The 23,686-nt window shown below is 37.7% G+C and overlaps 5 protein-coding genes and 1 pseudogene across 9 annotated transcripts; 3 read left to right on the top strand and 3 right to left on the bottom strand.

The window, feature by feature from the left end:
* Positions 1-444: 444 nt before the first annotated feature.
* On the top strand, positions 445-1,976 carry LOC104757162 (purine permease 1). The gene is made up of 2 exons (XM_010479889.3): positions 445-1,360; positions 1,432-1,976. The coding sequence occupies exons 1-2, from the start codon at positions 665-667 to the stop codon at positions 1,798-1,800; spliced, it is 1,065 nt and encodes a 354-aa protein (XP_010478191.1). The 5' UTR covers positions 445-664; the 3' UTR covers positions 1,801-1,976.
* Positions 1,977-2,558: 582 nt separating this feature from the next.
* On the top strand, positions 2,559-4,158 carry LOC104757161 (purine permease 3-like). Its single transcript, XM_010479887.3, has 2 exons — positions 2,559-3,416; positions 3,517-4,158. The coding sequence occupies exons 1-2, from the start codon at positions 2,730-2,732 to the stop codon at positions 3,865-3,867; spliced, it is 1,038 nt and encodes a 345-aa protein (XP_010478189.2). The 5' UTR covers positions 2,559-2,729; the 3' UTR covers positions 3,868-4,158.
* On the bottom strand, positions 3,980-9,914 carry LOC104757160 (chaperone protein dnaJ 1, mitochondrial). 4 transcript variants are annotated; one of them, XR_015587211.1, is made up of 19 exons: positions 9,516-9,774; positions 9,357-9,414; positions 8,875-8,916; positions 8,676-8,770; positions 8,515-8,598; positions 8,385-8,423; positions 8,198-8,308; positions 8,079-8,114; positions 7,884-7,971; positions 7,382-7,446; positions 7,208-7,248; positions 7,050-7,122; positions 6,574-6,665; positions 6,112-6,183; positions 5,588-5,644; positions 5,382-5,430; positions 5,231-5,300; positions 4,768-4,857; positions 3,980-4,319 (listed from the first exon to the last, which is right to left on the bottom strand). XR_015587211.1 is itself a non-coding variant. In XM_010479885.3 (19 exons), the coding sequence occupies exons 1-19, from the start codon at positions 9,531-9,533 to the stop codon at positions 4,292-4,294; spliced, it is 1,230 nt and encodes a 409-aa protein (XP_010478187.1). In that variant the 5' UTR covers positions 9,534-9,914; the 3' UTR covers positions 3,980-4,291. The 4 variants fall into 4 exon arrangements, 2 of the variants coding, with proteins under 2 accessions (XP_010478187.1, XP_010478186.1); XR_015587210.1 differs by having other exon boundaries at positions 3,980-4,283; XM_010479885.3 differs by having other exon boundaries at positions 7,208-7,270; positions 9,516-9,914.
* A 3,087-nt stretch (positions 9,915-13,001) lies between these two features.
* On the top strand, positions 13,002-16,615 carry LOC104757158 (GEM-like protein 1). The gene is made up of 4 exons (XM_010479883.2): positions 13,002-14,763; positions 14,886-14,987; positions 15,382-15,653; positions 16,248-16,615. The coding sequence occupies exons 1-4, from the start codon at positions 14,547-14,549 to the stop codon at positions 16,425-16,427; spliced, it is 771 nt and encodes a 256-aa protein (XP_010478185.1). The 5' UTR covers positions 13,002-14,546; the 3' UTR covers positions 16,428-16,615.
* LOC147923992 (uncharacterized) lies at positions 13,024-14,295 on the bottom strand. Its single transcript, XM_087496584.1, has 2 exons — positions 13,304-14,295; positions 13,024-13,027 (listed from the first exon to the last, which is right to left on the bottom strand). Exons 1-2 carry the CDS (start codon positions 14,293-14,295, stop codon positions 13,024-13,026), a joined length of 996 nt encoding a protein of 331 aa, XP_087352710.1.
* A 353-nt stretch (positions 16,616-16,968) lies between the features above and the next one.
* Positions 16,969-19,848, bottom strand: LOC104757157 (cytosolic sulfotransferase 7 pseudogene; annotated as a pseudogene). The gene is made up of 2 exons (XR_015587209.1): positions 17,669-19,848; positions 16,969-17,302 (listed from the first exon to the last, which is right to left on the bottom strand). The product of XR_015587209.1 is annotated as a cytosolic sulfotransferase 7 pseudogene (transcript).
* Positions 19,849-23,686: the final 3,838 nt, after the last annotated feature.

Here is a 23,686-nt window from a genome sequence, read left to right as displayed (position 1 = left end):
TTACACATCAAACAAAATGGTGTAGAAACACACAAGTTGAATCACTTCGTTCAAGCCAAACGACTAGTCTGAGTTGAACAATATCAGAGCTACGAAACAACTACACTAGTGGCCAAAAATCAAAATCAAGAGCAAGTCTACAAACAAAATAGCTTATGTCAGCTATAGCATTCCATGTATTCAAGTATGGTAAACTGGTTGATTGATTAACTTTTTCATAACAAAATATCAAAAGTCGTCAAAACCAAGTATATAAGACGATATTTCTCTTTAATGTAACACATAATTTAATAGAAAAGATTTCTATTTTGAACAATTCAACTCTTTGTTTTGTCATACATAATGTGTGTAGCGCAAAAACTAACACGTCTCTCTCTCTTTCTTTATTTTTTTCACGATAGAACAAAAAGGAAAGGACCATCCTTAGTTGAAAATTAAAATCCTAGTACACTACAGCCATTTGAAATCGCAAACTCGACCGCTACGTGATAATGTTATCACACGATTCAAAACCACAAACAAACAAAACAAAACAAAAAAATCTACGAAAAACACATATAATTATTGCTCGTTGACACTCTTAAGCTTCTGATGATCAGATATATATCACCAAAATACTCCAATACAAAGGACAACAAACACATCAAACAGCAAGCAGTAGAATATGAAGTATGGTCTGTTGATCATAAACTGTATTATACTCACTATAGGAACATGTGGAGGTCCTTTGTTAACTCGTCTCTACTACAACAATGGTGGAAAACGAATCTGGTTCATGAGCTTCCTATCAACCGCTGGTTGTCCAATCATCCTCATCCCTCTCTTGTTCTCCTTTCTCAACCGCCGCAACCGCAACAAGGCCGAAAACGTAGCGAAAACAGAGCTTTTCTTAATGGAAACTCCTCTGTTCATCGCCTCTACTGTCATAGGGCTGCTCATAGGACTTGACAACTACTTATACGCTTACGGGTTACGGTATCTGCCAGTTTCCACTTCATCCCTCATAATCGGAACTCAACTAGCTTTCAATGCTCTCTTCGCTTTCTTGCTGGTCAAGCAAAAGTTCACTCCCTTCTCTATAAACGCAGTCGTTTTGTTGACGGTTGGTACTGGAATCCTTGCGTTGCACAGCGACGGAGACAAACCGGCTAACGAGAGCCACAGAGAGTATGTTGTTGGGTTCTTGATGACTGTGATTGCAGCTGTTCTCTATGCTTTCATATTGCCGCTCGTTGAGCTCACTTACAAGAAAGCTCGACAAGAAATCACTTTCCCACTTGTGCTCGAGATTCAGATGGTTATGTGCCTTTCTGCTACTTGCTTTTGCGTTGTTGGGATGTTCATCGTTGGAGATTTTAAGGTACAAAAAGTTTTTTCATGGTCTTATTTTAGTAATAAGGCTATCATCATCATATGTGTGTTTCTTTGCAGGTGATAGCGAAAGAAGCAAGAGAGTTCAAGATCGGAGGATCTGCGTTTTACTATGCACTGATAGTGATCACAGGAATAATATGGCAAGGTTTCTTCTTAGGAGCCATAGGGATTGTGTTCTGTGCATCGTCTCTAGCTTCAGGTGTTCTCATAAGTGTTCTGCTTCCGATGACAGAGGTTTTGGCCGTCGTTTGTTTCCGGGAGAAGTTTCAAGCTGAGAAATGTGCCTCTCTCCTTCTCTCTCTGTGGGGATTCGTCTCTTACTTCTACGGTGAGTTTAAATCCGGCAAGAAAGTTGTCGACAAACCTCAGCAGACGGAGACAGAGTTGCCTACTACTCTTCCTGCAGTTAGTGATTCTGTTGCTTAAAAGGTTTTTTTCCGCATTTCTATAACATAATAACTGTTATGTTTTGTCTTTGTTTTGAATAGCATGTGTGAATGTGTGTGATTATGAGTATAACTAAATGGTCTATATAATTTAAGTGTATATGTATGAATGTATTTCTCAAATTAGTACACGTGTAGTAAAGATAGAATGCTAAAGTGATGAGTCTACAAACCAAAAAACGAAAGATATAATTTCCTTAAAAGAATTGGATAAACATTGAGAAAACAGTATGCATGCATCTTTGATAAAATGGTACATATCAATTCTATTCAACAAAAATTTTCAACCTTTTGTTCTTTATTTTTGGTATGAAATAAACTATATTCCCTCTGTTTAACAAAGCACATTGAAAATTAATCAAAGCACATTGTGTAACAAAAATTTTCCCTCTAAAATGACACTCTTTGTGAAACAGAGGGAGTATTATTTAAATCAACGAAGAAAAAAAGATAATACTGTAATAAAGAGAGTCAAAGAACCAATAAACTCACCATTAAAACCTTCCAATTATAGAACTGATAATTCATAACGTCATTGCACTAAATTTAGAAAAAGAAATAAATCCAATAGTCAAAAACTGTAGAATTGGATAAAACGTAAAATTAAATACTGTATGGATATGAATATGGATATCATTATTATCCGGTCTATGAGATCATGTTTACGTTTGAATACAAAATTAAAACTGTTACCTAAATTCGTGGGCATAAATTAGGAAAATTCATGTTTTAGGCATTAGAGAGGATCTTTTGGGTTAAGAAACACAAAGATCTATGGAAAAGACAGAACCACACCAACCATATAACTAAATCCTGCCAGCACCACCAACCCCCAAAAGTTTCATTACCACCCAACAAGAAATCAAAAACATCCACAATATTTTTTTAGAAGAAAAAATTAAGACAAAAATGGCGAAGGCTCTTGTGATCATAAACTGCATAATCCTAGCCATAGGAAACTGTGGAGGTCCTCTGATTATGCGTCTCTACTTCAACAATGGTGGCAGAAGGATTTGGTTCTCTACATTTCTTGAAACTGCTGGCTTTCCTGTTATCTTCATCCCTTTGCTCTTCTCTTACATTCACCGGCGCAGAAACAACAATGGAGGCGAAAATGCAACAAGTTTCTTTCTTATCAAACCGCGCCTTCTTGGCGCGGCTATTTTCATAGGCATTCTCTCTGGCTTTGATAATTACTTGTATGCATATGGTATAGCTTATCTCCCAGTTTCAACGGCTGCTCTCATCATTGCTTCACAGTTAGCTTTTATAGCTATCTTCTCATTCTTCATGGTTAAACATAAGTTTACTCCTTTTACCATTAATGCTGTTGTGTTGTTGACTGTTGGAGCTGCGGTATTGGGAATGCATACCGAAACTGATAAGCCCGTTCATGAGACCCACAAGCAATACGTTACTGGGTTCTTGGTGACCGTGGCTGCAGCTGTTGTGTATGCTTTTATCTTGCCATTAGTGGAACTTGCTTACCAGAAAGCTAAGCAACCCTTGAGCTATACGCTCGTTCTCCAGATGATTTTGTGCTTCCTTGCTTCTATTGTCAGCCTCATTGGTATGTCCATCGCTGGTGATTTCAAGGTTAGTCAGTAGTCTTTTGAATCTTAAACCTGCAAAAGAGTTTCAACACGAGATGGTTTTACTTGAATCCTTCCCTCCTTATTTTTCTTTTCTTTTGCAGGCTCTACCAAAAGAAGCAAAAGAGTTCAAGCTTGGAGAGGTACTGTTCTATGTTGTGGCTGTGTTTTCGGCTATAATATGGCAAGGCTTCTTCTTGGGAGCCATTGGATTAATCTTCTGCACATCTTCTCTCGTCTCGGGTATCATGATATCAGTCCTTTTGCCCATCACGGAGGTTTTAGCTGTTATATTTTACCATGAAAAGTTTCAAGCAGAGAAGGGACTCTCTCTTGCTCTCTCCCTTTGGGGTTTTGTCTCTTACTTTTATGGTGAGATAAAGTCTGACAACGATAAAAAGAGAATTCAGCAGGAGGAGAGTTCTTTGTCATCAAGAACCATAAGTGAGTGTTAAAACTAAACGAATCATAGATTGTTTAAAAGACATCATAGCACTCATTTCAGCCCAGTAGTTAGATTAGAGGATGTCTGAGAACTTGTGGAACTACGGCAAAAAACACAACAAATAAAGGAGTTTTTTTGTCTTTTCTTATTTTTATCAGCTGTACTTGTGGATGTCTCTTATTATTCACATCAAATGAGTTTGTGATAGAATATTAAGTCAAAATCATGAGCCTTGCCCTTTCTGTTATGATGTTGAACTTTTCCTTTTCCCAGCAATAGATGAAATTAGTCTTGTTTTGTCTTCTGCTGAATGATTTTATCTCTCATCTCTCGTGGCGGTTTCATCCCATTAACTTGTTGAACAATAGCACCAGCAGCACGACTAACGAGAAATCGCGTATGATCTGAGGACCCGTTTGATTCCACCTGTAAGTTCAACCAGTAGAGAGCTTCTGGTAAATCCTGTTTGATTCATTTTCATGATTCTTCATTACTATAAGGAACAATCACTAGTGAGAGGAGATAACATTCAGTTGAATCAATAATGTAAAAAGGAAAATCCCCACAAATCTTTTAGCTTTTTTCTAACAGCATGTTCTTTACACTGTTTCCCCTAGAGCTTCAAGCTATTTGAAACATGAGTGCATCAAAAATACAAGAACGGATACAGTATCATTCTACATGCTTACAAGAGAGAACCTATTATCTCCTTTTTCAACTCTGTCTGTTATCTAAATATCCGCTCTCTTAACTCTAATATCTAGGCCTAGCAAAAATCCACCAGTAACATCAACTTATCACTAATTCTTCTATTGTAATCGACTACATTCCTCTGAGGTGAATTATACCAGATATATCCATTTAGGTCTAGCCACATATACAATTGTAAAAATAAAATTTATTTGCTTACCAACTTCCTTCAGCAGAACCGCTCAACTCATTGTTGATTTCTTCCTTTGCAAACTCTTCCAGTATAGCACGCTGACGTTCATTCACTTCACTAGAGAATACAAGGAAAAAAGTACACCGCATAAGCATATACCAGAAATCTATCAACATATGCTCAGCGAACCTGTTATATGATGATTTCAAAAATTAAGCACGTAGTATCGGTCCTTCCTTCACGGAAATGACAAGAAGAGAACCCAAACAAACCCACATGCCACCAGAATATCAAGTAGCTGATCATTTCAACATGAATTTCTATAATCGGATGCAAAGTAAGAGAAGGCAGGGAAACTAATTCGAAAACATCAACTTTTAGAACTAGAAAGTGCTTTTTGGTTCCAAACACCAGTAGAGTTTTTAGCATAGCATTATGTGGGTGTCTCCAACAAAATTATATCTTGAACTCCAAATAGAAGAAACCTTACGTAGGAATGTTGACACGGAAACGGACATACTGATCTCCATGATCTACAAAAAAGCCTTGTCTCGGTAGTCCTGCACAAACTAACCTATTTAAAAGAGTTCTAAGCATATATACAAAACAAAATGACCATACGGGCTGATAAATATATGTACCTTTGCCTCTTAAAACAAGAAATTGACCAGGCTGAGTTCCCTCTGGTATCTGCAATATTTACAATAAGGCACCTCATTATTTCCAAAGGCTTGAGATCTAAACCTTCCTCTTGGTAAGAGGATGAAAAGCAACTTGTACTCGGTTGCAAACGTAAATGTCAAATTGTAACAAACAAAATATTATATCAATATCACTGGAATCTTACGTCTAGCTGCATCTTTCCTGAAAGCGTTGGCACCACAACTATGCCTCCCAAAATGGCCTGTCAAGTAAGTTTTCTAAGAAATGTCCAGTATGGCTCAAGGAGACAATAATAGAAACAACGTAAACCATAAGACATGAAAGGATGCACTACATAAGAAAAATACTCTAGCCGAGGTACTATGGCTTGGTGACAAAATACTGTAGCAGCATGCACTTGAGATTTATCACTGCTGTCATCAAATTGAGTTGGAACCGATATGCCACATTATCTAGTTATAAGACAAGAGCGTCCTATACATAATGATATAGATGCTTCTAAACTTTTGGCACATAAACCAGTTGAATAGAACAAAACTCACTAATTTTCAGCTAGACTGCAGATAACTTTTATCTAAATTATGTTACTGCATAGCTTTATCAGCTAGTGGTTTACGGCTTTTGACCACAAAGTGTCACAATGCAGGGAAAACATAGAAGGTACTGCTCTGCTTATAACCCAAAATTAGGAGTCACCAGTGTGCTTACTTGTGTAAAGCTAATGTTAGCATCCACATAAATATCTGAGCCATCCCTAGTGAAAATTGAATCATCAGCAACCTGTGAACAGAAGAAGATTAGGTATTTGTCATCAATGGAAAATGCTACATGTAGTACATGGGCAAGAGCGATGATAACATATAAGACTACTATGAAGCTTAAGAAGCATAAACAATCTATTTACTAGATGAAATAAGTCTTGATTATATGTTGACCACTGGAGACAACAACGGTGTAAATCTGTGAACAACGGTGTAGATTATATTTGGAATGAATTCATTCAAAGTCAATATATGACTTATAATATGACTTTGATGCTTGCATCGATTGTCTTATCTCTTAGGCTTAATTGATCAAAGTCAAGGTGGGTTCGATTCAAACTTCTCTAAGCACATCTCAGAAAATGTATACAAGCAAACTTTGATAAAAATAAAGGTGTTTTTAACAAACCTTTAGTTTGATATACAAGTTCCCAGGTTGACTTGTTCTCGATCTTACATGGCCGGCACCTGGAATTGGGATCGTAGCATCAGACTCCACCCCTATGGTCAAGTTTAGAGACAAGAAAGCAAATTAGAGATTGACAGAATTATGCCATCGAAAACCAAATTCTCATTATCTAGTCCAGCAAAGTCATGTATTATACTCGGGAAATCACAGTTCTAAATTCTTTGTTTGGTATTTGCCGCAAATACCAGGTGCAGACAAAAGACAATTAACCAGGAAATGCACATTGCCAACCATAATAAAAGGACAATACAGCCATACAATAAGTGTGACCAATATCATCTCAATCACAAATCCTCAGAGAAAGGAACGTAAACAGTGTGAATGAAATTTTGCAACTCATTTCATAGCAGAACTGATATGTTTTAGAATCAAAAACCAAGTTAATGATAGAAAAAGCATGAAGATTTAAAACCAACCCCCAGGGATCACAAGTTTAACTGTCTTTGTAGCTTCCACAACACCGGATCCTCTACAAGACATGCAATACTCCTGTAGAATAGACAATAGATATACTTGTAACCAGTGACGGAGAGATAATTACTGAAGCGTCAATAAAAGAGCATATTTCTCAGACCTTAACAATGTGTCCCACCCCCTTGCACGTCTGGCATGATGCTGTAAAAGGAGGAACAGTTACCTGTTAAAGAGACAGACAGATGACATAGTACTGTAAATAGAAATTGTATAATTTATTAAACCTCCAAACTCCAAGAAAACAAAAAGATTATAATATGTAGTTGGCACTTACTCGTCCAACGCCCCTGCATGTTGGACAAACTCCCATGGCAGCATCACGAGGGTGGCCAAGCCCATCTGTAAAATGATAAATGATGAGAGATTGCGAGTCATGGGTTAGCAACAATATTACAGTCACCCAAGTGACTCATTCGTCTTCTCTAAGTTGACAGAATCAGCAAAAATTCAAAGAAAAAAAGCTGTAAATGTTACAAGAAATTAGGAAAAAAAGCGAGGCAAAAACTGTACATTACATTTACACTAGCATTGATTGATCACAGAGCCATTTCGAGAAAACTCTATTTTTTAAGAACTTTTTTTTTGGGGTCGAAGAAGGACTTTATTTTACTATTTGAGCAACTGAACTGAACAATAGTCTACAATGACGAGTTAAGAGCTAAAGTGTATATACTGTCAAGCATCTTTACAGGAAATCTTGCGCACCATGACTGGCTTTTCAATATTAGTAAATCAAAAGAGAAGATATCTGATATTCTAGGGCTGGGGCTACTCACCACAGGAATCACAAAAGACATATGCATCAAAGGACAAATGTTTTGTGCACCCTTTTGCAGCTTCGGAAAGAGAAAGCCATAGTTCCACCTAATTCAATTTAGAACAAGATAAGCATGTGTATTACTGAAGAGAGATTTGCATATGTCAACCTGCTTCCAATTGTATAAATTAAAGCGAGAATCAGAGAAACTGACCCGAATATCAGGTTGAAACCGATCGTTCTCAAATATCTGAATCAAGTGTACTAATGTTAGAGATTTGACTAGTCAGTAGTCACATAAACAGATGAGACAAATTGGAAATAAATTTGTACCTCAGAAAAAATCTTGTGGAACGAGTCCGAGAAATTGGATTGGTAGGCACGTCTGAACCTCTCTGCATCACCACCGTCACTATTTACATGATCTGAACTCCGATAGCGCAGCTGTATAGTGTGATAACAGAAAGAAATCTGTTTAGTTATATCACCACCGAATAAATAACAACAAGAAAAGGGTTACCTTATCATATTCTTCTCTTCTTTCTGAATTTCCCAGGGTCTAAGTTTGTCAATCGAACACAAAAGTACATCAGAAGTTACATTCAAATTACACAGATAATTTCAGATTGGGGAGATGGGAAAATAAATACCTCATATGCCTCTCTTATTTCTTGGAATTTTCTCTTTGCAGAAGGATTATTTCTATTTGTATCAGGGTGGAATTTTTTGGCAAGCTGCAACAGTTTGTACATTCACTCATTAATTTGTAAAGTTGAAGGACAGTTTCCTAACAACGGACCAATAGACTCACCTCATGGAATGACTTTTTAATCTCCTCGCGGGTAGCTTTTGGAGAAACACCGAGAACATCATAGTAATTACTACGAGCACTGGCACATGATATTCCTGAGAATCATTATCCAAAACCAAAAGAAGCATTTAATACAAGAAAATGATAACAAAACACACTTTCTCCATCAAGAGAAAGCAAAGGGCGAAAAAAGCAAGACCTGTAGCGTGAATGTAACGCTCGAACAACGGCTTCTGAGACCCTGCAAAGTGTATTTAAAGACTTCCAAGTAAAGTAAGCGTATATTCCTCCTATAGATAAAACACAAACATCAACTAGAAATTTCCTAATGCTAACTAGTACAACTACATCCTCAGCATCCTGAATGCCTCCAGAAAAAAACATATAAATTCTCTGAAATCAACCTGTGAGCCTGACAAACCCTAAAACCCCCATTTCAGCTAAACTTATCATCACAACATTGGAAATCTAATTCATAAATAAACTGACATTGCCGTTGCAGTGTTACATAAACACCTTAATCAGCCAGGATAAGGCCATAAACCTTCGAACATGATATATGGATGTCTGTTTTTGATTCTCTTGAAACAAGAACAAATTAAAAAAAAAAAAAAAAAAAAAAAAAATTATGATCTCCTCCGGCTAAAACAATAATCCCCAGTTTTATAATCGATTGATTACCTAGTCGAAATCCCAACGAGGAATCAAATGTTCGTCGTGCCTGTAAATGCCGCAGAACCTACGAAGAAAGGATGAACAGACGATTTTTTTTAGCTTTCTCGGAGAATCAAATCAAAATCTAAAACTCCAGAGAGAGGGGTATGAAGGAAGGAAATAAACCCAGTTGAATCGTCGCATGACTCTATTGGATTGATTCAAAAAGCAGAGAAGCCCAGAGGTTTGTGTATACGGAGAGAGAGAGAGAGAGAGAGAGTTAAACCCTACGGTTATGCCAGACTCCAGAGAAGAAGACCCCAGAGACGTTCGTTAAATCTTTTGGCCTTTTTTTCCCCCAATTTTGTCTGCAGTCTCTCTACCTCATTCGGAAGATTCGAAATGGGTTGGTAAATTTAAGAAATGGTAAAAAAAAAAACACCCACATAAAAACTCGCAGTCATTATTTTGTAGCGGTAAAGAAAATAATGAGTCAGAAAGCTTGGAGAACGATTTGTTTTTTTGTGCACCTGAGTGCTCTTGGATCATAAGAAAAGCAAGCTCTATGGGATGGCTAAAGTTCCCAGGATCAGTTAAGATTGTATTCCTTTTGTTAAAGATTGCAATGTTCTACTTCCAGTTTTATGAGACCTTTCAAAGAGTCCGATGGCAGCTATCGTGTAGGTAGGGTGTGGTCGCTATGTTTTCAACACGGCATAACATGACTATCGGAAGCCGGATTACGAAAAAGAATATAAAGACCATCGACCTATATCTATCGAAAAAAAATAGTAGTAATTAATATTTCACTAAGTAATCAAAAAAATTACATTGTAACAATGATGAATTAGTTTAAATTTTAGTAGCTTTCAGATTCATATCGATGTTCTGTTGAAAAATTAATCACTATTTTTTTCGATGGAGAGAAATCTCTCTAGTAGAGAACTTAGAGTAGACTATAACAAAGTGACAGATTGATTGCATTAAGTTTCAATCAATTGAATAAAAAATGCACTATATATGTTAAACCGACTTTGACTAAAAAAACATTACATTTATACAAATCAACGATTAATAAAGTTTATTCAAAAATGTTACCAATCAAGAATAAAACTAAATTTTTTTAAATTGAGTTTGAATAATCATGTGTTATGGTTGATGTACAAATTTGAGGTATATCCTTTGTAAAATTGTTAACTCAAAAGATTATTCAACATCATGGAATTTTTCATGAGTTAGGATGTGGTAAGTTGAGTTAGCTAATTTTTTAATTAAATAAAACGAAAATACAGTTATACTAGGTGATACCCGTGCTACAGCACGGGATTATATATTTTGTTAGTTATTATTTTTTTGTAATTTGTATTTTTGTAATATAGTTTTTTATTTGATTTATTTTCTTTGTTTATATAGTGTTTATTTGTATATTTGGGGTTATACAGTAAATTGGAAATCCTAATAGAGTAAGTAGTTTGTAAAATATAGTTTTTCACAGAAACAGACACATCACAATAGTAGATAGTAGTTTTGTAAGAGAATAGACACTCCGCAATATCGGATAGTAGTTTCGTAAGAGGATAGACATACCCTACTTCCATGACTTAATTTATAGTTTGATAAAAATACATGTTTTAACGGATTTAACTCAAAAAAGTTTTATATTTTAAATTTTTAAGAATTAAAATATTAATATTACTTAAATATTTTATAGACTTAAAATTTATTATAATATTTTAAACTTTCGACGGAGTTCAAATATTTATAATAATTTAACCATTCTATAAAAATTTAAATATTTATAATATCTTAAACTTTTTTAAAAAATGTAAATATATTATAATATGTTTACTTTTAAAAAATTTAAATATTCTCAAATAGAACCAAATTAAACTGTTAAATTTGGACACCTGATAAATCAAGAGGGAGGTATTGGTTTAGGATTTAGAAAGAGTTTTAATGACTTTGTGTTTTTAAAAATCTTGCTGATTTTTAAAATCATAGAAAATTAGAAAGTAAAAATGAAGGATTCTATAAGAGATTGTTTAGGAAGTTATTTTAAATCTTGCTGATTTGTGTTTCCTAATCTTGTAAAATATTTCATAAAATCTTTCAAAATCTTTCTATTTGATGAAAGAGTTTTCATGACTTTTGTTATGAAGGAAATGTTATAAAATCCTAAACCAATAACACAAAATTTGAATTCATTAACAATCCATGATTCTTTTGTTTTAATTGAATAACATAAAACTTTTAATGACTTTATAAGACTCTTAATCCAATAACACTAGATTTATCAAGATTTTAGATAACTTTTTACAAATCCACAACCAATAACACCAAATTTTTAAAGAATTTTAAAAAGTCTTGATTGAATAACAACATATTTTACATAACTTTTAAAATCATTCAAATTCTTTCTAAATCCTAAACCAATAACCCCCCCCCCCCCAAGTTTCCTGCTCATTTGTACTCAAAACATTGTTAGTCACATATATATAGTGATTATGAACCATATTCCAAAATATTTAGTCGATGTGGGATATACAGTACACCTTTTCTGTAAATTAGTTTACAACTTTACATATATATAATTTCTGCGTTTTTAATTCTTTCTATCTATACTACTCACAATTAATTACTATAATTTCGTTAAGGAAATATTATAATATCGGAAATCAAGCAATTTAGTCAGATTTGGTAACTTGAATATTCGTTTTTAAAGATTTTAACTGAATCACTAAATATTCCTTTTAAAAGATTATCTGTTAAGATCAATCTCGGTAATTAAGGAAATATCCGAATTTTTGGTGATTAAAATTTATGGTTTTCATTTAAATACCTTAAAAGAAAATGAAATCAGAGTGTTTGCCTATATCGAATGAGTTTGTTTGGAATCTTAAATAACTAATCTTGAATGAAATAATATACTGGATCCGAAAAATATTATTCTGGAATACAAACAGATCCGCGGGTTTTTTTTCCTTCTGTAGTCGGATATTTTAGGATCCGCATCCCGACCCGGCAATTTTTTAAGTGATCCACCGAGGGTATTTTTGTCATTTAAAGAAATCGAAACTATAGGTTAATTAGATTAAATTTTGTGATTCTCTAATCATTTTTAATGAAAAACCTACCAAAACCAAGTCATTGTCCATTTTTACTCTAGAGAGTACTTCTGCTTTAATAATATAGATAAAACAAAATATTGTTTTTTGCTTAATTCATATATCAATAAAAATATATTTTACCTTTTTATTTTATTTAATAACTTCTTTATTTAGTTATTTTGAATTTTTTATATTTTGCCAATTTTTTTTTATCATTTGAATCAAATTAGGCATAGATCTAAATATCATAAGATTGTAAATATTATGAAATACATGTAGTTATTTTTATTAATATATTTTATTATTAAATTATTTTAATTTATTTTATTAATATTTTTTTACTAATACATTTTATTTTCTTTTATTTTATTAAATTTATACTTTTTAATAATTATAATTATTAATCATTTTCAATTAAAATTAATTAAATAATACATACTGCAACATCTACCACAAAAGTGTCACCAGTCATTAATTTTGGTAAGATTGATAAATCATATTCTTACAGCAATTTATTACATCAAACTGCTATTTTTACTACATAATTTTTACTGCAAGATACATCGAATTATAATATTCTCTGCAACTCAACTTCAAAAAACCATGTTACCAGTCAGAGCCAAAATGACAAACGCGGAGAACTCTGCCAGACAAATTTAAAATTCAATTTTTTTTTTTTTTTTTGTCAACAAAAGATCAGCTCAAACGAGCCAATTGGTAGGAAAATCGTTTACAAACAAAACCTGGTGCGGAGATGTACGCGCTTGGCGTGCCAAAGAATCTGCCCTTACATTAGCATTTCTAGATATTAAAGATAAAGAGAAAGAAGAAAATTCTTCCCTATCGGTCTTGATGTCGTCAAGATACACCGAGAACGCTGGCCAGTCGGAAGAGGAGGACACCATCTTCACCAAGTCTGAGCAGTCGGTATAGAAAGCCACGTCTCTGAAGTCATGGCCGATCATGCAGCGCATCGCCCAAAGGAACGCTTCCACTTCAGCATGTAATGGAGATAGACTCTGCCGGAAATTCTTTGCTCCCAAGAATGGCAACGCTGTCTGGGCCGAGGTACAACACCATCCAGCACCTGCGTACAAATCCCCTGCTTTCCAAGATCCATCAGTGAAGCATTGGTATCCCGAAAAAACCGAAGGGAGTGAAGCAGTAGCCACCCTAACTGGTATCCCCGAAACTACTGGAACAGTTGGCAGTGGAGCGTCCTCTTCCTGAGCCTGCTGCCACGCTGCAGCTTCTCCCTTTGCTACCTTTACAATATCCTCCGGCCGATCGACAATATTGTCAAAAACACGTGTATTCCTTGCTTTCCAAATAAACCACATAAGCCATGGGAAAGCCGCAACATGAGCCCCAGGGTTCTGTTTCCCTAAAAAATGATCTACATTCGCATACACAGATTCTGTCGGGAAGGAAATTGGTCCCACCGGTACATGTGCTAGGGCCCAAACCTGGCGGGCCGGAGGACACACAAAGATGGCATGATTAATAGTCTCCATGTCCGCACCACATCGTACACACCGTAAATCACAAGCAATACCCCGTCGTCCCAAATTTGCCGAAACCGAAATACAACCAGATAAAACCTGCCACATAAAATGTTGAATCTTGGGTGGGCAACGGGCCCTCCACACACTAGCGAGTAGAGGGGTAATGTCCGGGCCTGAACCAGTGGCTGCAAAAGTCCGAACCACACCATGACGTGCAGTGTGATAGCCTGATTTGACTGTGTACTTTCCTGTTTTTGTGAAATGCCAACCGAAAGGATCATCCTTTTGGTTACCACCCAATGGTATAGCCCTTATCAATGCAACATCAAGTGGATCAAAATGCTCATTGAGCATATCTATACGCCAAGTATTAGTTTGTCTATCAATTAAATGATTTATTTGAAGAGAAGGATCCTTTAACGGACCCTTACTGACAGCTGGTCTCGGGAATTGAGCTGGTACCCAAGGATCAGACCATATAGAAATGGTGTTCCCAGAGCCAACCCGTTTAATAAGTTCCCAAGGATCCTTTAAAATTCAATAATTTCTTTATTTTTGTGTTTGCCTGCGCTGCGAGACTCGAATCGCCAAGAAAAATCAAAATCATGAGTGGGCAAGAGAATCATGATACCAGCAGGATCTCTTCTACTCCCGCCACCGCCACGCCGCCTCCACCTTCGCACTCCTCTGACTACGCTCCTTACCCTAAGCTCGACCCTACCGACGTCGCTCCTCCTCCTCCTTCTCAGCCCATCCCCGCCGCAGCCACCACCATGCCTCCGGAGTCCAATCCTTACGTTTCTCCTGCCCCTGTTCCCAAGAGTGAGTTCTTCTTCTTCTTCTTCTTCTTCTTCTTCTTCTTCTCTCTATCCGATTCGTCGCATCCTAATCCTATTTCTGCGTTTGATTTGTTTTATATTGATTGATCTTGGTTTGGTTGGCAGATACGATGGATTCGGTTAAGGATACGCTAGGTAAATGGGGGAAGATGGCTGCCGAAGCTACCAAGAAGGCCGAGGATCTCGCCGGAAACGTTTGGCAACACTGTAAGCGTCTTCCTTCTTCTTCTGCCCCTTTGATCATATGAATTGCGTATCAATCTGAGATTACTGTCTCTCGGAGAGTTAGTTCTATTGGTTATGTTTTCTAATTAAGTTAGTGTTCATCAATCTATGCTTCTTCATCGTTTAAACTCCGCAATCTCACTTCACGTTCAACCACCGACACCAAATCCAGCCATCACTTGTCATATATATGCTCTTCCTGTAGAGTTCAAGCCAAGTGCAATTAGAAAAAGACTCTCTGAAAATGATGAAATCATTCATAAGTTCTCTCTCTCTTTTGGTTTTTTTATTGCTTGCTTTTGTGAGGAATTAGTATTTATTTACATATGGTTGAACTGAGAGATATAACGTTTTTATATATTTCCCTGTTCTGCAGTGAAAACAGGTCCAAGTGTAGCCGATGCTGCTGTTTCGCGCATTGCTCAGGGGACAAAGATACTTGCAGAAGGTGGATATGAAAAGGTCTTCAAGCAAACATTTGATTGCCTTCCTGAGGAGCAGCTTCGCAAGACCTATGCTTGCTACTTGTCTACATCTGCTGGTCCTGTCATGGGAGTTATGTATCTTTCGACTCACAAGCTTGCCTTCTGCAGTGACAATCCTCTCTCCTACAAAGAGGGCGAGCAGACTCAGTGGAGCTATTACAAGGTATTTTGGCTGTCCTGTGATGGTTCCTTTCTCTTTGGAGCTCTCTATTTTGATGTCTTTTTTACATCTAAGAGAACAGTTTGAGACTAAAGATTCATATAGCGTAACTACTTTCATGTTATCATATACAGACAGTATTGGGTTTAGTGACTCTAGTTATTTCCAATGAATCTATATATACATATAGATGTACTAGAATACTTCATCTACATAGACAGTAGCGAATTTTCTTATCTACACTATATGGACAGTACATGATGCTTCTAAGGATATTGTTGAGTATCCCAACTAGGACATTATTGGTATGCCTAAGAGACATGCTAAATCTTAAAGGATTCCTGAGAAAAATAGAGTAGCCATCGAATAGTTGTTGGTTTGAGAGTTTTTACTGGTTCAAATGTAGTGTGTATAAGGATTGTTAAATCCCAGACATGAGCTGAATTCCAATCCAACCAAGCAGAAAACTTCTTGACAAAAGGATCTCTGCTATGCAAAACAGATTTTGAGATTTGGGTTTTTTCCTTGAGAACCTTAAAGTCTATTTTATGTCATCGTTCTTTGTAGAGTTTGTGACTGATGATATCATATGATCAGGTGGTACTTCCGGTGAACCAGCTGAAGGCAGTGAACCCATCAACAAGCAGAGTGAACACATCCGAGAAATACATTCAAGTGATTTCCATCGACAACCACGAGTTCTGGTTTATGGGATTTGTGACTTACGAAAGCGCTGTGAAGACCCTTCAAGAAGCGGTGCAGTCACATGGCCCTTGAAGGTCCGTCCAATGGTAAATGCAGATCGTAGTGGTATTGTGCATTAATATATGGAACAGTGTGTTTTAAGTCTTTTGATACTATCTCAATGTGTTGTAGATTTTGTCCTCTTGGCGTTTGCTTATAACATAGTCGTTACTTTTGTTCATTTGCTTTTATATGAATGACTACTTTTTTAATTAAACAAACCAACCCCATGGAATCTTATATTGTTCCATTTGGATCCATATTAGTTCCACCATTATCCTTGATATATATCACATTATTTTCTGAAATTCTTGCACGATATACAATGTAATTCGAAATTCTCTGAAGTTTCTTCAAACTTAAGGATAAAGATGTGTTTTACGGTCTGAGGCAGAAGCTTGTTGAGTCTAATAGTTTGGTGCCACCTATGAAGCCTCCAAGTCTAAGTCTCTCATTTTTAGAGCAAACCCAATGCACATACTCATTTGAGTGTCTATATCTTTTAATAATACTAAAGATAATACAAATTTCTTCACATCCTTTCTTTTAACTTTTGTCCTCCCATTAGTCATCCTTGGGTGTCTAACTTTTTTTATTAAAAAAATGTTTAAAGTATATTTTATAATGTCATACAATTGAACATCAGCTTCAATTTGCAATAATGAATGGCCAAGTTTGCTCGTGAACTAAAAGGAAAAAAAAGTTAAAACCTCTTCTCTGCTTTCGAGCAAGAAACGAAGGATACTTGGGTCAGCATCATTTACATACTCCTCATCATTGATTCTTTCCCCTTCTCTTTCAACAATTTCTTTGCACTTGGCAATAAGGTCTTCAACAGTTTCCCTTATCAAAGTTACAGCCTTTTCAGCTTTCACCTGTCTCGGTACTATGTTACACAATGCATCGATCTGAAATACAAAAACCAAAGCCACTAAATTAACTAGAATCCAACTGAGCCACAAAACAATGCATCGTAAATCAAACTCAATATATTCACCACCAAACAAAGACACAAAGTAGTTCTCAGAGTCATGTGTTAATCTCACAAGTAAGCACTTAGATACCTCTAATGATAATAATGTATCCTCCCATATCTCAAATTCATGAAAAAGAACCACTCAAGATCTTTTTAACATGAAGTATCAGTCATTAAATTGAATCTCCTAATGTCTAATTAGTCCGATCACTAACTCTAGAAACCAAAACCAAGAACAAGAACGATGCAGAGCTTTGGTTGTTGTAATTGATCACAATACCGAATAAAGATTTCTCACCTGAAGTATAGGATTAGGACGCTCACAGCAGAAGTACTCCACAGACATAATCACAGCCGTACCCTTGGAACCAGCAATATTGAACTGGGTTTGGTGCTTCGGCTGGAGGCAAAGAAGCAGGACTCACGATGGTTTGTTGGCTTCAGAATGCATCATACCTGCGAGAGAAGCAAGGGCTGGACGCTGTTAAAGCAACTCTCGATTCACTCACGGAAGCTGGTTACAGCAAAACAAGAACAGAACCAACAGAACCAAACAACACTTAATAAGAAGCAACACACATGAGAAAAACAAAACAAGAACAGAACCAAAGAACACTTAATAAGAACAGAACCAAACAACACAAACAAGAGCAGAACCAAACAACACAAACAAGAGCAGAACCAAACAACACTTAATAAGAACAGAACCAAAGAACACAAACAAGAGCAGAACCAACAACACAAACAAGAGCAGAACTAAACAACACTGACAAGAGCAGAACCAAACAACACAAACATGAAACATGAAACAGTGGATTTGAGCAATTAAAATGGTCTACAAGAAGTGTAAATAGAAATGAGTAAAGAGATACAACCCGATCGAGAAACCCAAACACAAACCCAATCGAAGACTTGCGTCGAATCGATTTAGACGACGAGGCGAGATCGGTTTTGATCTCTTTCTCCACAGTATTCATCAACCGATCTCGATGAATACAGTCGCAGGAAGAAGAAGACGACGAGGCGAGATGTATTGTATCGTTTGTGTTTCTCTCGTTTCGATTTGGTCGAGGGAGAGAAGAAAACAAAGAAAAGATTAAAAAAAATAATAATAAAACAAAACTAAACCAATAAAAGTCGGACACGTGTCGGGTCTCTGTGTATCTAAACGGATCTCCGCAGAGACCTGTGTCTCTCAAAAATAACGATTAAAACTTTTCTTTTTTTTGTTTATATTACTTAAAAAATCAGAGACATCCCAAGAGTATGTGCATTGGGTTTGCTCTTAGGGAACATTGCAATTGATGCTTCGCATATGCTTTTGCACTTTGGTTGGTTTCAACATTATTGTTCTCAGTTCGAGAAAGAAACCGAATTCGACATCATAAAATACATAGCAACAAAAGGTACGTACTTTGGTTAAATAAAACCACACATAACTTAGAATTTCAAATCAGAACCTTGGAAATGTTCCTCGACGATCATGTCAATTCTCTTCTCCATTTCAGGAGTCAGATAATTCTTCGAGTCACCAACTTCGCCTTTACGGAAAAGGTCTTGTGAGCGGACCCTCTAGCCGTCTTTCCGGTCTTGTTGATCTCCAAGTTCTTCAAGTTACGCAATGAGCAAAGGTCTAAGATCTCTTCCACAGATCCACTCTCTTCTTCTTCCACCGTAAAAGGACAACCCAAGAACTCGGCAAGTTTCTTGAGCTGCACGTTAGGATCTGTTTTCAACTCCTCATACTTCAAGAAAAGCACGTTCTTGGGATCTTCCAAACTTCCTTTCCAATAGCTCAATACATGTTCCCAAAATGGTCCGTGATTGATGACTCCTCCGCAAAACGATTCAAACAGTGACTCCAACATGCTTCCCTCTTCTTCTATCCTTAGAATTGCGCACTTGAAGTACCAAAAAGACACCAACACGTCTTTCACGTTCCTCCACACGTACACAATCTTACATGGAGAGTTCTTGAGAGCCTCTCGCAGTGTTTGGAATGCCACGTGAGTCGAGAATAGCCTTGGGGATGACGAGATATTGCTCATATCTGGTTTTGAGGTTTCGAAGATGAGCTCGAGGAATGGTACTAGCCCATGAGGATTATCAAGTAGAAGAGGATGATCATCAGAAGAAGAGTGTTTGGATCTTTCCAAGAGAGCTACTGTGAGAGCTTTAAGCCACGTAGTGCCAGATTTGGGAAACGAAGCAATGACTATGTCAGTGTCTTGTGGCTCGAACCCTCTATGGAAGTTGAGGATTCCTGGCAGAATTTTGCTGTCGTACCAACATCCTTGGTACTTGAACAGCTTTGTACCCTCGAAATCTACGTCTGAGGGAAGTGATGAGATAAGATTCATGGTTTCTTCGTCGTCTTCTCTCTGCAGGTTCTTTGGGATCTCTTTCTCATCCATTTTTTGTTTGTTGATTTGAATTGACTTTTTTGTAGTTTAAGGCAAAACATAACCATTTGTTGTGTTGCTCGATAACGATCTTATAACGTGGATAACGTGAATCAGGATACGAAATAAAATAATTTAAGCATGTCATTTTATTCAGATGAGCTGTAAGCGTTGAAGTTATTGATAATGCGGGTAACGTGTAGGACAGGACATTATTGGTATGCCTAAAAGACATGCTATTTCATGAGGAAAATAGAGCCATCGAATAGTTGTTGGTTTGAGAGTTTTGACTGGTTCAAATGTAGTGTATAAGGGTTGACAAAAGGATCTCTGCATTGCTGATTTGTATCAATCAAAACAGATTTTGACATTTGGGTTTTTACTTGAGAACCTTAAAGTCTATTTTATGTCATCGTTCTTTGTAGAGTCTGTGACTGATGGTATCATATGATCAGGTGATACTTTCGTTGAACCAGCTGAAGGCATTAGTGAACCCATCAACAAGCAGAGTGAACACATCCGAGAAATACATACAAGTGATTTCCATCGACAACCACGAGTTCTGGTTTATGGGGTTCGTGACTTACGAAAGCGCTGTGAAGACCCTTCAAGAAGCGGTGCAGTCATGGTCCTTGAAGGTCCAATGGTAAATGCATATCGTAGTGGTATATTGTGCATCTTATATAATATGAGAAGGTTTTTCACAATTTTTGCTAACTAGATAGACACTTGCTTACTATTTTTATGACACTTGTATTTTTTTGTTTGGACCTAGTTAACTATAATTTGGATCTAATTAACTACATGCCTATTTCTAGATTTTAAACCCACGCTACGTTTTTTTATTTTAAACCCATAACTATAATTTTTATTATTATTTATACTAGGTTTTGAACCCACGCTACGTGTGGGTTTATTTGATTTATTTTAATAAAAATTATATATGATTGATGACGGTAATGAAATATTATTTTACACAAAACTTTAAATTACTATTAAGTAAAAAATTAAATTTCATGTACATAATTTTTAAAAATATAAAAATCAGTTGTGTTTTAAAATCTGAAACGACCAACCTTTTTTTTTAATAAATAAATAATAAATATAATATAATAAAATAAACTACAACTAGTGGTCCCATACCCACTAGCCACCTAACCACAAACACATTCAACAGCGGAAATAACCAACCAATATTCAATAATAATCCAATAATAAAATATAACCATATTCCAACATAATCAATATCCAAAACAACAGGAATCATAGAACCATCAACCTAGCAATGTTCTAATGACCCAACTCTAGCAACCTAGCAAAGCCAGACAACATAAAACCGAGTCCCTAGAACATCCTCCTCTTCATTGCCTTGATTCCACGATCACACTTTGCCTTTACCTGCACCACAAACACATATTGCAATGCATGAGTATTTTATAAACACTCAGTAAGGCAATCCTCCCATCTACTGGGCTATACACACAAGCAATAGAGACATCTCTAACCATCAAACAACATTCAACAATCAACAATAACAAACCAGGACTCTGCATCGACCGACACCAGATGGAGGTTGCGTCGACCGACGCAAGATCTGCGTTGACCGATGCAAGGTTAACTTGCATCGACCGATGCAAGATATGCATCGACCGATGCATGCTCGACATAACACGAAAACCCTAGAGTTTACGCGCCGTCCTCGCATCTGCATCGACCGACGCACAAAGTGCATCGACCGATGCAATGCCGAGCATCATTTTCCTCCGAAGCTTCTCGCCGGATCTTCGTTCCTGCAACCACGAAACTCGATCCCAAGCTACAAGAAAGCTTCCTAACGTCCCAAATAACAATCTAACCAGCCTAACAACACATAACAAGCAAATCAGAGAGATCTCTAGCTTAGATAAGCCATGGTCATGCACTTACCTGTGCCAAGACGAATCTGAACAACAAACAAGCAAGAACACACTTCTAGGAAGCTCCTACAACAATCCCAGCTACAGATCTCACCAAGAAACGCCTCAAATCTCCAGAAAACTCCAAGAACTTTCAAGGACTCTTTCTCCCTTCTCTTTTCTCTCAAAAACGGCCACACACGTCTAATGAGACAAAGACACGACCCTAAGGGTTTTCCCCTTTCTCTTCTGACCAAAACGCAGCGTTTGACTTAAGTCAAAACGCAGAGAATTGCACATGCATCGACCGATGCAATCCCCTAAACCGGGATTTCGGTTCACGGATGTTACAATTCTCCCCCACCAAACTGGATTCGTCCTCGAATCCCAAACAACCATCAGCCAAGGACTCCCGTGCAACCGTCTCCACGGCTCGCACTCCTCCGACCGATCCACAGAAGGTCACCTCTAGGCGATAAACTCACGCTCCAGGCGTCATTTGCTCTTGACTTTTTGGACTTCCCTTTACTCATAGGCCTAAACCTTGAGTTTTTTATTGGCTCCTCATCAGACCTAAGTCTGCATGCCAAATGATATAAGGAAAAGTCCAAACTCGTCTCTCGGGTTGCCACCCTACAGCGCGCCCTCGGATCGTCATCCGAAGTCGATATACCAACCATACTCCCGAGCCACAAAGTCTCTGAATATAGCAGTACTAGGAGAACCTAAGTCCCCCAAGAGTCGCGAGCAAACAATTCTGAACACGTCTGAGTCCTATCCCTATCCAGGTTTCCTTCCCGTGGCTCGCGTAAAACATCTCAATGTCCTACCAACCACATATCCCCTCACCGGGATACCCCATGACCACACAAGGATCATATACACGCCACACGGGCCGCCACAAAGGCCAACAAAAATGTCCTCACGAGGACCGCCACCAAGGCCCAACAAATGTCCTAAAAAGGACCGCCACCAAGGCCAAACAAATGTCCTAAAAAGGACCGCCACCGAGGCCACTCGTCCCAAAGGACCGTCACAAAGACCATCTGTCCCGAAGGACCGTCACAAAGACCATCTGTCCCGAAGGACCGTCACAAAGACCATCTGTCCCGAAGGACCGTCACAAAGACCATCTGTCCCGAAGGACCGTCACAAAGACCATCTGTCCCGAAGGACCGTCACAAAGACCATCTGTCCCGAAGGACCGTCACAAAGACCATCTGTCCCGAAGGTCCGTCACAAAGACCATCTGTCCCGAAGGACCATCACAAAGACCATCTGTCCCGAAGGACCGTCACAAAGACCATCTGTCCCGAAGGACCGTCACAAAGACACTCTGGCTAAACAGCCCGCCACAAAGGCCAACAAATGGCTAAAAGCCCGCCACAAAGGCCACACAATTGGCTAACAGCCTGCCACAAAGGCCACACAATGTCTAACAAGACCGCCGCACACAGGCACTCTGACTCGAAAGTCCGCCACAAAGGCCACACAATGTCCAACAAGACCACCACACACAGGCACTCTGACTCGAAAGTCCGCCACAAAGGCCACAAAAGCCCCTCCAAGGCTTCCCACCGCTAAAATGGACAAATTCTAACTCCGATAAAACTTTCCATATTTAGCACTTTCCACTTTTGGAAACTCCTAATCCCGGGAACTTTTCTCCAACCCCGTCTCACGGAAACTTTGTACCCCGAACACCACCTCATCTTGTTACTGAGTCGCACAATCAGCCACCCCAAGCGACCGAGTAACAAGAGAGATGGGCTGGAATACTCCATTCCCGCTCCAGCCACAGATTACAGATGGGACCAGGCTAAACAAGCTCAAGTCGCGGCTTGCTTCTCATACCACTTCTTGAACCTTGCCTTCATCTTTGCCTCAGGCTCCCAAGTCTGCTCCTCAACACCATCACAGTCCCACAGGACTCTCATCAAAGGAATCTTCTTCTTCCGAAGTTCCTTGATCCTCCTCTCGAGAACCCTCACTGGTCTCGCCTCCACTGTCATGTTAGGC

Source organism: Camelina sativa, chromosome 17, assembly GCF_030686135.1.
Source record: "Camelina sativa cultivar CO46 ecotype springtype chromosome 17, ASM3068613v1".
Classification (NCBI taxonomy): Eukaryota; Viridiplantae; Streptophyta; class Magnoliopsida; order Brassicales; family Brassicaceae; genus Camelina; species Camelina sativa.
The sequence above is the reverse complement of the archived record's forward strand: the minus strand, read 5'-3'. Positions and strand labels throughout refer to the sequence as shown.

Excerpts from the sequence above, each read along its gene's own strand:
- LOC147923992 (XM_087496584.1), bottom strand. The coding sequence starts at position 14,295 with ATGCTCAATGAGCATTTTGATCCACTTGATGTTGCATTGATAAGGGCT.
- LOC104757160 (XM_010479884.3), bottom strand. Across the intron at positions 6,184-6,573 it reads ACTTGTATATCAAACTAAAG|GTTGCTGATGATTCAATTTT; the intron begins GTTTGTTAAAAA and ends TTCTGTTCACAG. Across the intron at positions 5,431-5,587 it reads CAGGAAAGATGCAGCTAGAC|ATACCAGAGGGAACTCAGCC; the intron begins GTAAGATTCCAG and ends TAAATATTGCAG.
- LOC104757162 (XM_010479889.3), top strand. The coding sequence starts at position 665 with ATGAAGTATGGTCTGTTGATCATAAACTGTATTATACTCACTATAGGA. Across the intron at positions 1,361-1,431 it reads TCATCGTTGGAGATTTTAAG|GTGATAGCGAAAGAAGCAAG; the intron begins GTACAAAAAGTT and ends GTTTCTTTGCAG.
- LOC104757158 (XM_010479883.2), top strand. The coding sequence starts at position 14,547 with ATGAGTGGGCAAGAGAATCATGATACCAGCAGGATCTCTTCTACTCCC. Across the intron at positions 14,988-15,381 it reads CGGAAACGTTTGGCAACACT|TGAAAACAGGTCCAAGTGTA; the intron begins GTAAGCGTCTTC and ends CCTGTTCTGCAG. Across the intron at positions 15,654-16,247 it reads CTCAGTGGAGCTATTACAAG|GTGGTACTTCCGGTGAACCA; the intron begins GTATTTTGGCTG and ends TCATATGATCAG.
- LOC104757161 (XM_010479887.3), top strand. The coding sequence starts at position 2,730 with ATGGCGAAGGCTCTTGTGATCATAAACTGCATAATCCTAGCCATAGGA. Across the intron at positions 3,417-3,516 it reads CCATCGCTGGTGATTTCAAG|GCTCTACCAAAAGAAGCAAA; the intron begins GTTAGTCAGTAG and ends TTTCTTTTGCAG.